At 46.2% G+C, this 12,327-nt stretch overlaps 1 protein-coding gene across 6 annotated transcripts in view; it reads left to right on the top strand.

The window, feature by feature from the left end:
- The window catches only part of stim1a (stromal interaction molecule 1a), a 36,173-nt gene that overhangs the window by 9,090 nt on the left and 14,756 nt on the right, over positions 1-12,327 (top strand). For all 6 annotated transcript variants that reach the window (XM_062552454.1, XM_062552456.1, XM_062552452.1 and 3 more), the window contains exons 4-7: positions 3,331-3,445; positions 5,766-5,877; positions 6,182-6,297; positions 10,220-10,397. In XM_062552454.1, the coding sequence (XP_062408438.1) occupies positions 3,331-3,445; positions 5,766-5,877; positions 6,182-6,297; positions 10,220-10,397 (521 nt within the window). The remainder of the gene's footprint in view (positions 1-3,330; positions 3,446-5,765; positions 5,878-6,181; positions 6,298-10,219; positions 10,398-12,327) is intronic.

The raw sequence follows: 12,327 nt of genomic DNA, 5'->3' as shown, positions 1-12,327 counted from the left end.
TTTTGTCCCCACCCGGCAATTTCAGTGATTCAGTGATTTTAGTGGCACCTAGTGGTTACTCTATACAAAACAAATCTCTCAATAGATCTCTATGGTGCATTTTGCCCTTGTTCAGGGTGGGATATGAAAAAGAAAGATTTGCATAAGACAAGTCAAATTGGTGTTTTTAAAAAGAAGAGGTAATGCAGATTATAGACAAAAATATTTAAAAAATCTTTGTATATTCCCACAAGGTGTTAGGGTGCTCTGAATATGAGATCCAAATTTATTTTTCAAACTTGTGAGGTCTGCTGTTCAGTCCCTGATGGATTTTCTTTTCTCTTCATTGCTTTTTCGGAGAGTGTTTCTACTTATCTCAATAAGAAAAAAAACCCAAGAGTCTATGTTGAGTAAAAATGTGTCTTCTGAAGGCCTAAACAGAAAACAGCCAAAAACTCCAATAAAATGTTGATCAACTTTGAGGGACTGCTATGACCATGCAGGATCATCCAGACTACTCGTAATGATTTTACTGCATACTATTCCTATTTATGCACCAGCCTGCAAAATTTGAGCCTCCTACAGATTCTAGTTCTTGAGCAATGAGCTTGTGAACTTTGACAAAAAAAAGAGGCAGAACAAATTTGACACCCCCCTCCCCCTGTAAAACTGGCTGTTACTTGAAAAGTATTGATCTTAGCACAAAAAACATTTTACAGAGTGTCTCCTGGGTAACATAGGCACACATGGTATTTTTTTCAGATTTTTTTGAGACGCAAGTGCGTGGGCTCTGGTTGATTTGGCGTGGAATGACCCATAGTCTTCCTGTCAGCCCCTTAGACCCTTGAGTGAGTGGGAGGCAGAAGAAATAATGCGCTGCACCAGTTGCATGCATTTACCTGCACCCTCCTGTCCTTTCAAGTCTCGGCTGCGCTTTATGTGTCTCATCTACAGTAATCCCGTAAATCCATTAGGACTGAACCGTGGAAGGGTAGCCAGGGATAATGAGATGTCATTTACACCAGTTCTCTTTAATGTGCTTGAGCCTGCTTGGGAGATGTCGTGGCCTTAAACCAAAAATGAGATTAAAGGGGCCCATTTAGATGTGTGTATACTGTGCTGTGGCAGTTTTGAGGGACTTGTGTGTGTGTGTGTATACGTGTATATAATGGTTCACCCTTAATCTTTCTCGTGAGGAGGGAGTCCTTTTACACCAAGACCACTACCTCCTCCTCCCTTCTGGGTGTGACTGGATGGTCTGGCATTCAGAATGCCAGGGAAAGGTCAGGGCCGGCCAGAGTGCCACTGTAAAGTAATCCGTCTGCACATGGATAGAGCAGCCGCCACCGTCGCCATGCTTCCACTCCTCCAGCCCGGCGCTCCGACCTATAGCCGAACGCTAGCGGCTCCTCTGCTCGCCCAGAGCTCCAGCAGCTGCTCCCTCCCTCCCCGGTACTGGGCTGAGCCGAGCGGCTCCTTTTACAGCAGCCTCCGACCGGGCGCAGCGTAAGCGGCCATTCCAAGCACGCCTCCTCAACGTGCGAAGGGAGCCAACAGTGGCAGCGAGCCAGCCAGGCCCCGTTGAAGTAGGCATGCACACGCTTCCAAGCTGGGCCCTGACCGACGAAATGCTGCCTCTGTTCACCCCCCCACCGCTAACCACACACACACAACCGCCTACAACAATCTCCCCTGCCTTTTGTGGGTCTGGTTGCTGCCAACCGTGAGATTAAATACGCTGACTGCTCTGCGGTGATCTGACAATTCCCAGTTGAGGGAAATCCTTGTTGTTGTATTTAGTGTGAAGAAGCTTTGGGCCACATACAGTATTGTTATTCACAATGGTTTGCTGCTGTATAATTCGTTGATGTAAAAAGGAAAATCTGGCTTCCTTCCTTTGCTTAGAATTACTTGAGAATTTGACCTTTCGTTTATCTTATCTGGTACACTGAAATGGTCAATTGTGAAGGTAGAGTGGTAGGGGCACATATTGAGTCCTCTGACGTGAGTGACCTTCCTCTTTCCTTGTTTGACCTTTTGCAGAACACAATAGTGCATTGTGCAAAAGTCCAGCATGCATGTCCAGCTAGATTTGTGAGCCTAATATGTTGCGTCTGAAGCAAGACTTTGCTTGTTACCTAGACGATGCAACACCTTCCCTCTTGCATGTACCATCCAGCACTCTGAAAAGATTTGTATCTTGTCCCTCTTCACAAAATGTCCTTTTGTGATAGCCATTAACTTTTGAACCTTTGAAAATGCAGAAGGAACTTAATATTGCTCCACAGTATCAGTATCACAGTATCAACTGGCAATCGCATGTTTAGGCTGTTAAATAACATCTAAATACCTACAGTAGAAGCATGCTCAAAATGCTGTAAGCATTCAGCAACCGTTAGAAGCATCCTTGGCCATATGAACTTTCCATGAACTCTGCCAAGGCCTTTCCGGAGCAAAGCTGGTTATCGATCGGTCCCCGCAACGCCACCAAGCAAACATGGCCTTTGCCCACTCACTCACCAGTCCAGTAGATTGAAGTTGGTTGCTTGGTCTTTCTATTTTGCCCCCCCGGCCTCGGCAGTGGCCTATTCAGGAGCCTGTGAGTCTGGCTCACGGTCATGTGTGCTCCACGGTCGTGTACTCTAGGCTAAGGCATTTACTGCCTCCGGAGTCCTAGTGCGTTGTCGAAAATAGAACCTTCTGTGATGTTAGTGTGCTGTTCCTCGAACACATATAAAGGTGGTCTCCGGAGCACTTCAGACATTTCGCATGTCTGCCAGACCAGAAGGAGTGCCTGTGCGATCGTTACTGAAGGTGTGCGGTTATGCCCAGTGACTTTTACAGTCCCGGGGTCTCTCTGTTAGTTGTGGTTTATTAGGTCAGACTTCCCTCAACTACCTCCATTAGCGTTCTCTCTCCCAGGACTTGGGACCCGGTTCACGGAGTGCAGGAGTGACTTTAAAGTGTGTGTGTGTGTGTGTGTGACATGCATACGGAGCATTCACGTCTGTGTGTATGTGCGCGACCATATGTGTTTGTGTGAAGGGGATCTTTATTGCTTGTAGTTGTAATTCCCCTTTTATAAGTGCCAGCTTAACCAGTAACAGAGATCCCTCTCTGCAGCACTGTGTTAGTTGAACTCACAGGAAATGAGTTTGCAGCTGCCGGAGAGGGAAGCGGATGGATGGGCCTCTGCAGATTGCCAAAACACATCATGACTCTCTCCCATTTGTGAAGCCTTGCACGACCATGTACATAGATATGACTGACAGCTCAATTTCTCTTCCTCCTCTCTCTCTCTCTCTTTCTTTCTTTCTTTCTCTCTTTCTTTCTCTCTCTCTCACACCACAGTTCTTGAGAGAGGACCTGAACTACCATGACCCTAAAGCCAAGCACAACAGTTTCCATGGAGACGACCAGTTCATCAGTGTGGAAGACCTGTGGAATGTGTGGAAAGGCTCGGAAGGTACAGTCCAGTAGCTGTGTGTGTGTGTGTGTGTGTGTGTGTGTGTGTCTGCCTTCCTGCCTGCCTGCCTGCCTGCCCCGTCTCCTGCCACGAAGTGAGAATGAGCTGGCCCTCGGGCCAAGCAGGCTGATTGCATCTGTTTGCATAAGAAGGGCTCTGTGGCAGAGAGCACACTCTCTCGGCCAGGACACTTTGTTCCAGCCAGGGTGGCCAGCTCTACAACAGCGCTTCTCCGGTGGCCTTGTGACTTCATTTTTTCTTTTTATTCTTTCTTTCAGCTTGTCCTTTAATATTTTAGTGTGCAATGATGTTTTGTTTGTTTACTTTGTTTTTCTTTGTTTATTTTGTTTTCAAATCTCTTTTCTTCTTTGCTTGGCTGTCCGTCAGCCTGTCTGTCTCTGTTTTTCTTTTCTTTTCTGTGTCCCAGCTGTTAGGGATTTTGAAGATCCCTTTAATGTCAAGCCTTGCTTTTTTATTTACTGTGTCCCACTCTGCTATCACTAATCACTGAGACAGACAGAGGAAACAGGCCTCATGAGCGGTCACAGTAGTATGGGAAGTTAAGGGAGCGTGAGGGGGGGGGGGGGGGGGGGGCACACTGGCTGCTGTGTGTGGACAGTGAATGAGTGGCGTCATTGAATCTGTCACCACCACAGGGACACAGGCACAGATAGGATTGCGTCCAGACATGCGCGCACACACACACATACACACACATGTACACACACACTCACTCACACACACACACACACACACACACACACACACACACACACACACACACACACACACACACACACTCACTCATAAGACCTTGCTCGCTTTCCACTGTTATCTCACATCATGAATTCACAAATTCACACCTCACGATAAGCCCCCTGGCTGAGGCTGGCTCCCTCCACGGCTCTTGGTTGCCTACTGCGCTATCTTTTCCCCCTCCTTTGGTTGCACTGGGATGTGCTGTGCTGCATGTCTCTCCCCCCCCCCCTTCCTTCTTTAGTTGCAGTGAACGCAGTGCTGGATTATGCTGCCTCTCTCTTTACACAGACAAACACACACACTCTCTCTCTTTCACACACACATACACACACACACACACACACACACACACACACAGACACTTTTTTTCAGTAACTGACCAATTTTCTCAGTGTCCTATTTTCTCCTCCACTGTCCCTCTCCCTTTCCCTCCCTTTCTCTCTCTCCCACACCCTCTCTCTTTCTCTCTCTCTCCCCTTCTCGCACTCTGGTGTCTCTGATTCACCCTGCATTGCAGTTCTTCCTCTAGCCTTGGCTCTGTAGCTCCGGAGGAAACCAGAGCTGTCCGGGTTTGGCGTACAGGCACTAGCACGTTAACAGGCGCAAGGGCCCTCTTCCTGACACCGTGCCAGGCTCCGCTCAAATGACTGCATCCTTCACACTATTTTTCTTGACTCAAGGCCAGGGTGTGCCTTTTAAATCGTTGTTATGATAGGAGGATGCCTTCTTGAGTGGCTGATATACACACTTTTAGGCAGTAGACTGCAACTTAACGGCTTCAACGTTGTTAATAGGTTCTCATGGGTGTATGTGATGACTGTGTGGTCCTTGTGTATTTGTGCACGGGAGGTAGTGTATGGCAGTTGTCTGCTATAATTTAAAACTTTAAACTTCTCACCTTTTTTCTGTGCCTTAGGAGGGTGGACATTTATAGTGTGGTTGCAGAAAAATAGAAATACAAGATTGGCAGTCTGGTTGTTCATACCAGCACTTCAATACATGTGGTAGTCTTATCTTAATCTTTTCTAATAGGGGGAATTTTTACTTTATTCAGGAGGATGCTTTTCGACCTTGCTGACCTGTCTTTGACATTTGTTAAGTGCGTCATTGTGTGAAGTGTGAAGGCAGGGTGGTTATAAATGAGAGCTGAGAGATTGCCAGCAATTCAAATAAGCCAATTACGTGAACAGGTCTTTCTGCTCATTGAAGGCAGCGGAATATACTGTATGAATACCTTGGCTACTCGTTCACGAGGACTTAGTGGTGTTAAATGTCACAAATGAGCGTCATAGCCATGGAGATTAGATTGAGGTGTGAAGAGTTATGCGAGATTTATTCTGTTGGACCCCATATAAGTGGGTGTAAATCTGATGTTTCCCAGTCATGCTGCTCGGAACCCACATCAGTTCATTTTCAGTGTTTATTCTGGCCTTTTAAGCGATTCAGCCAGCAAACTCTCTGTTTTGAAAAGTTCCCTCGGGTGCCGTCAGGCCCCAGGAAATACTGCAGTGGTATGATGTCACACACTACCCTTAACGGCGTGTCTTCTTCTCCTCCCCAGTGTTCAACTGGACAGTGGACGAGGTGGTGGAGTGGCTCATCACCTATGTGGAACTGCCGCAGTATGAGGAGAGCTTTCGCAAGATGAACTTCAACGGCACCTCCATGCCCAGGTGACTGACAAATCCTGGCTCCAATTCAACCATACCACCAAACACAAGTGTATCAGTAGCAGAATCAGATGTTACACATCCACATTGAATGACCATTATACACCTTGTTTTGGACTTCTTATCAGCCACATTTATCCTTGCCATGTCAAGGCAGGAGTGCATTCTTCCCATTCAACCTCTGAAATGTCCCTAGCAACCGTGTTACTTTTGCACACCCAAATCCAGTGCAGGCTCATAATTCTAAATAGGACATAGAGTACATGTGCATGCAGTCCGTAATCCATCTCTGTCTGTGGTTCTTCAGGTTAGCTGTGAAGAATGCCACTCTGACCGTCTCAGTCCTGAAGATCTTGGACCGCAACCACGTGCAGAAGCTCCAGCTCAAGGCCTTGGACACAGTCCTTTTCGGACCTCCACTGAGTAAGTCGTATGGCTACATATTAGCACTTCACTTCTCCTGTTACCTTAATCAAGTTAGCAACAGTTAAGTCGGCTACTGGCAGTCAGTGCTTTGGGAGTTCATAGTGCTTCCTGTTGCTTGAAGCTTTACTGCAATATTAATACAGAAATATCATTTTGTATGGCAATCGTTCCGTGAATCAGTTCAATACAGATACTGAATATACCAAACGCAGTCTTATGCAGTCCATGTTTTGAGTTCCCACACAAACATATTAAATAGCGGACCATATGTCAGTTTAGTTGTTAGTTATATGTTTAGTTTAGTCATTGACGGCAACAAGATTTGACACGTTTTCAAAACACTATTCCTGCTTATATTTGTTGAGCATCAGCAATGTTTTCAGTGAATGTTAGACTGGCAGAATTTACAGCCATGTACCTGTAAATTAACCAAACCGTGACTTCAACACCAAGGTACTTACCGAATTGTGATTTTTGTGTACCGTTACACCCCTAATTCAGACAAAAGCCTTAGTCTTTGTGTGAGAAAATCCTGTTTGATTGCTTCAGTAAGCTCACTGCAAGTAATGCCAGAAGTGAACTCAAACAACTCAGTAGTCTGGGCACATCTCTCTGGCGCACTCTTCTCTCACCCCCACCCTCTGTTCCCTCTCTCTCTCTCTCTCTCTCTCTCTCTCTCTCTCTCTCTCTCTCTCTGTCTCTCCCTCCCTTTACTGTCTAACCCTCTCTCCTCCTGCTTCTCTTGTCTCTCTCGCTCTGTGTCTTTGGAGTGCTTGCTAAGGTGCTGATCCAGAATGTGATCATTCAGGTTCAGTCAGTCAGAGACGTTCACGACTCATCGGGCGTAACGGACTGTGTCAGGGCGTGACCTGTCAGGAGTCGACTGACTGCTGGGCAATGCCAAACAGGATTCCTCTCGGCAGGAAACTTTTTAAGGCTAATATGTGTTTAAGTCCATCCTCAGAATGGGCTGTCAGACCGCGTCCTCGTCTGTTACATTCACTCCGATACTTCCTGCACTGCTTGCTGGATGAGAAGCACAGTGCGTCTGTCTGCCGACCCCTCTGCCGCAGTACCGCCGTAGTTCTGTCTGGTTTGAATAAATAATGATTTTATGATGCAATGCAAAATGATCACAGGTTTTCTTGCCTCGTTATCTGGAGAGCTGAAGATTAGCGAATGACTGGCTCCTAAGTAAGCTCCGCTGGGCTGTGGGAAAGATCCCGGGGTGATGTGCAGAGGGCATTGTTATCGTGGCTGTGAGCATAGCATGGGAGGAGAGAGCTTGTGTGCGAGCTTGCATGTGTTTTGTGTGTACGGAAGCTTTTTGAAGGCCGAAGGATGGCGGATGGCGGCCTGTGTCTGGCATGTGTCATTGTGCGTGTGTGTGTGTGTGTGTGTGTGTGTGTGTGTGTGTGTGTGTGTGTGCGCTGAAGAGGCCCAGCTGTGCCGTGGTGCAGTCTGGAGGTGACAGAGACTTGGGGAGGAGCCAGAAGGCATGCCAGAATCCCACTTGGGACTATCACCCCATTCTGCTTGTATCTGCAACCATAGCTATGATGTCAGTGGATTGTGTTTCATTATGACTGTGTAATATATATCTAATGATAGTCATAATGAAACACAAGCCACAACTGACATCATGGCTATGGTTGCAGATAAATAAATAGCCAAACACTGAGGCAAATATATGAAATGTACATCCATTGCCATAATAGGTCTTTGTCAATTGAATAACTTCTAAAAGTTATTATCAGTGCTCTGACAGACAGTAGACACACATCTCTGTAGACTGTGCAGAGCTTAGTCTCAGTTATTTTTTTGTTCTTTTATAGTGAATTACAGGTGAGAAGTCTGCTTTGGAAGTGACTGGATTGACCTAGTTTCCGAATCCCATTTTGACATACAGTATGTTAATGCTAGTGCAGGTGTTCCATTGTCGTGCAATGGAATACTAGTATCAAGTATACCGCTGGGATGCTAGCGTTCTCTTCACAGAGAGAGACAGACATCGAACAAATGTTGACTAGCTACAATGAAAAGTACATGATGTAATATGATTCTTGAATATTCAATGTAAGTCTTGAATTTCCCCTTGGGGATCAATAAAGTATCTATCTGCCTGTCTATCTTCTACAGTATCTATGATTGTTTGCACTTGTTGAATTTGATACATGTTGCTGCTTTTGTTGTAGTGTTGAACTGGTATGGAGCAGGGTCAAAATAGCATGGCATTTATGCCATAGCACTGCAGACACATAATTGCAGGAATTCGACGGGAGCATTCACATTTGAGTCCTTAATATGGTGTTTTGGTGCCTTTCACACTATGGACCACAAGAAAGCATTGTGCTATTATCCGTGCTTCTTCTAAGGCCTTCTCAGCTCCTTGTGTTTTTAAAAAGCTGCCCAAATGTGCCTCTGAGAAAACACCAGAGTCACCGTCTGGCAGAGTGCTTGAGTGTTTACTCTACGTTATGAAGGCAGAGCTGCAGGGGCCCAGTTTTTATGACTGATGACAAAGGCCAAAGAGTGCATGCGTAATGGCTCCCATTAGCCTACATCAGAGGGGGTAGGGTTGGGAGTGTGGAAAGTTGTTTGCCTGCTGGAGAATTAGAAGAAGTCTCTGTGACATGCAAATAACTCGTATGGAGGATTACACAGCATAGTTTGTGTGTGTGTGTCTGTGTGTCTGTCTGAGTGTGTGGGTGCGCGTGTGGGTGCGCGTGTGCTTGCATGAATGTGCAGGCTGTCTATATCCGTATGTGTCATTGTGGGGTGGGGGTTGGGTAGGATTGGGACTGTGGCTATGTTGTCAGTGTCTGTGTTGGCATGGTCTCAAAGCCTTACTAACTATCTGTCAGTCCTAGACTTGATCCTACTCCCCCCCCCTCCCCCCCCCCCCCTCCCACCCTCCCTCCCACCCTCTCTCTCTGTTCTTCTACAATCCCCCCTTACTCCACTCCCCCCCCCCCCCCCCCCCCCCCTCTATTTCTCACTTGGTTTCAGCTGTTTTGGACCCTTATATAGAAGTGTTCCTCTCGCGTTCGGTAGCCTTGCATGGCTCTGGAGGTGCCGACGTGAGCCTGCACTGCGCTCCATATTCATCAGGAATGCTGATAGTTCAGCGTGCAGCAATAACAACACTCCGCTCGGCTCCCACTGTTATTTCCCAGTTAAGCACAACAAAGACAATCGGAAGAGTTCAGGATGTTCAATACTAGGGCCCAAAAAGGCACCTCATTGACAGTAGAGTGGGTCCTCTTGAGTGTACTTATAGGCTGCTTATTATGGCGGTTTAAGTTATTATATTCGTCACAGGTCTGCGTATCCACTAGTTTGTCCCTGAGGACAGTGGCCAGTGGTTTGGAGTAGCGTGATAGGGCCTTGACTGAGAGGGCCGTCCCCACGCTTCACCTTAGCTGCCCAGAGGACACAGTGGAGACGGCTGCCTGGGCCACAATGGAAATGTCAGACCCCTCCATGGCCCGGCATTCTCCCCATGCAGTTCATTAGCATCAGTTGGCAGACTGAAATAGCCAGTGCTAATCAGGTTTATCTTGGTCTTTTGGCCCAAATCCACATTTGCACGACTGCATATAGAATGGCCTTGCCTTAGCGCTGAAGTAAAACGTTTGAAGGGTGTATACGGTGACTAAGACTAAAGACGTTTTCTGTGGTACTGTATTGGCCTAATGCACTGCTCAGATAGTTCAAGACGCCACTGTCAAGTTAGCCATCAGTCAGAGTGTACAAGAGAAATGTGGTATCCCTTTTCATGAAAGTACAAAGCCTACTTTTGCTTTTGTTTTCTGTTGCTTTGTGTGGTGGTTAACTGAGGAGTTGATGTAGACATTTCATAGCTTTCCAGTGTTATGCAATATTTTCTCTTCCTCTCTCCCGCTCTCTCCCACTGCAGTGAACAGACATAACCATCTGAAGGACTTCATGCTGGTGGTGTCCATAGTCATAGGCATGGGTGGCTGCTGGTTTGCCTTCATCCAGAACCGCTACTCCAAGGATCACATGAAGAAGATGATGAAGGACCTGGAGGGCCTGCAGAGGGCTGAGCAGAGTCTGCATGACCTGCAGCAGAAGTAAATACCACCCAGTACACACACACACACACACACACACACACACACACACACACACACACACACACCCTTTGTCCAGATGCATGTTACTGCTATGAGCAGTATGCAAAACCAAGAAAGCCATTTGTATCCTGCAGCCGGCCCCGCTAAGACTGACTCTGGGCTATTCAAAACATCTATTGCAGCCAGTGTTTTATATTGACAATGCTTTATTTCATAGGATGTTTGTGCATAGTTTTATTTTTTATGTCCTTTTATTTTCTTGTTACGAATGTCTCTTCCAGCACAATAGATGCATTTGTAGTGTTTGTGGTGTAGTGTACTATTTTAGATGCAGATTTATTGTCCCTTCACCCTAATGACACACCACCACTTTATCGAAGCCTGTTTTCCTGTAAGTAGGAAAGTGGCTATGGTGTTACAGCCCATATCACGTACACATGACCTATCTTGATGAAGAATAAAGATAGCCATCACGTGACCATACTGTAGGTGTCACTGTGTCTGACCTCTACTGTATGTCACCAAAAACCTGGTTTCTGTGCACTGCTCACTAGAATCAGCATTGCATCAGTATTAACTAGAACAGAAAAGTCTGTTTCTTAAATGGCAGTGTCTCAACGCAGCTTTGTGCAACAGAGGTTGCTATAGCTGAGGAGGGTTTGATTCTGAAACAGGATGTGGGCAGAGACTGTGAGTGCGGGAAGACACGCAACTCGGCACTTGTTCTCATGGTGTATGAGAGAGAGAGAGAGAGAGAGAGAGAGAGAGAGAGAGAGAGAGAGAGAGAGAGAGAGTGAAAAAGGGAGGGCTTGAATGGGCTGTACCGTTAAGAAAAATGTGATTTAACAGAATGTTGAGGGAACAAATGGGAAGGTTCTAGCCCATTAGTCTTTGATAATGCAGACTATCTGCACCTGATCTGGACAGGCAGGTGTAAACAGAGTTTGATGAAAAGCAAAATGAGGTATCTGGTTTCCCTCTGCGGGATAATTGTTGAGCTATGGTCTTCCTCTATTGGTCTTTCAGTTTTTCATTTGTAATGTCTGTTCCTGTGTGTGTGTGTGTGTGTGAGAGAGTGTGTGTTGGCAGTTGGGTGGTGGGAGCCATTTGGGTGTGTAGATGTATAAAGCAAGTCTGAGCACACAGGATACTGTGGGGTGCTGTGCAAACCTGTCAAACCATGTTCCTGCCTGGCGGAAGTCAGTTACCTGTTTCGCTGGAACAAGGAAAGACTTTCACTGAAGCAGGCTGAGTCTATATTCTGGGGAATTCACGAAGGTGCTGTTATGCATTGCCAACTAAGTTGTCTCCCTTGGGGAACAGCATTCAGTTAGTCTGTGCTGTCATTTTTGTGACCTGTCCAAATGAATTGCGCCTACAAATGGCTGGTGAGGCCCAGGACAGTCCATCAGCATGGAAACGTTTGGGTGATTGATTAGACTAAACTATGTCTACTACGCATGGCTGCTTCAGCCTGTAGATCTACAACGTAGGATTGCTTTGCCGTGTGGGTGTGTCTTGACGTAACTCTCCACTAGACTAGTCATCGATCCTGCCTCAGGCAGTTTCTCATGTGGGTGTTTGCCTGGACTGTTGCAGACAATTGAAACTAATAGTGATACAAGTGAGTTTACTGTTCTAATGCTTCAGTGTAGGTCCTTTAACAATTCAGTTGTTTTTGGGTTGTATAACTTGTAGGTCATTTTCTCGCATATTCTTTAGAATAGGTGCAATTATTGAACCGTTCGTTATTTAAGTAATTTTTATCACATATTGCCCACAGACTAGGACTATTAAAGGTCACTTACCGTAATTTCCCGACTATTAGCCGCGGCTTATACATTGATTTTGCTAAATTTCCTCAGCTATGAGGTTAATACGGGGGAGGGGAGTTAATATGATGTTAATATGGTCTTGTTTCTTTTAA

This window comes from Sardina pilchardus, chromosome 13 (genome assembly GCF_963854185.1).
Source record: "Sardina pilchardus chromosome 13, fSarPil1.1, whole genome shotgun sequence".
NCBI lineage: Eukaryota > Metazoa > Chordata > Actinopteri > Clupeiformes > Clupeidae > Sardina > Sardina pilchardus.
Note: the sequence above shows the minus strand (reverse complement) of the source record. Positions and strands in the feature narration are given on the sequence as shown.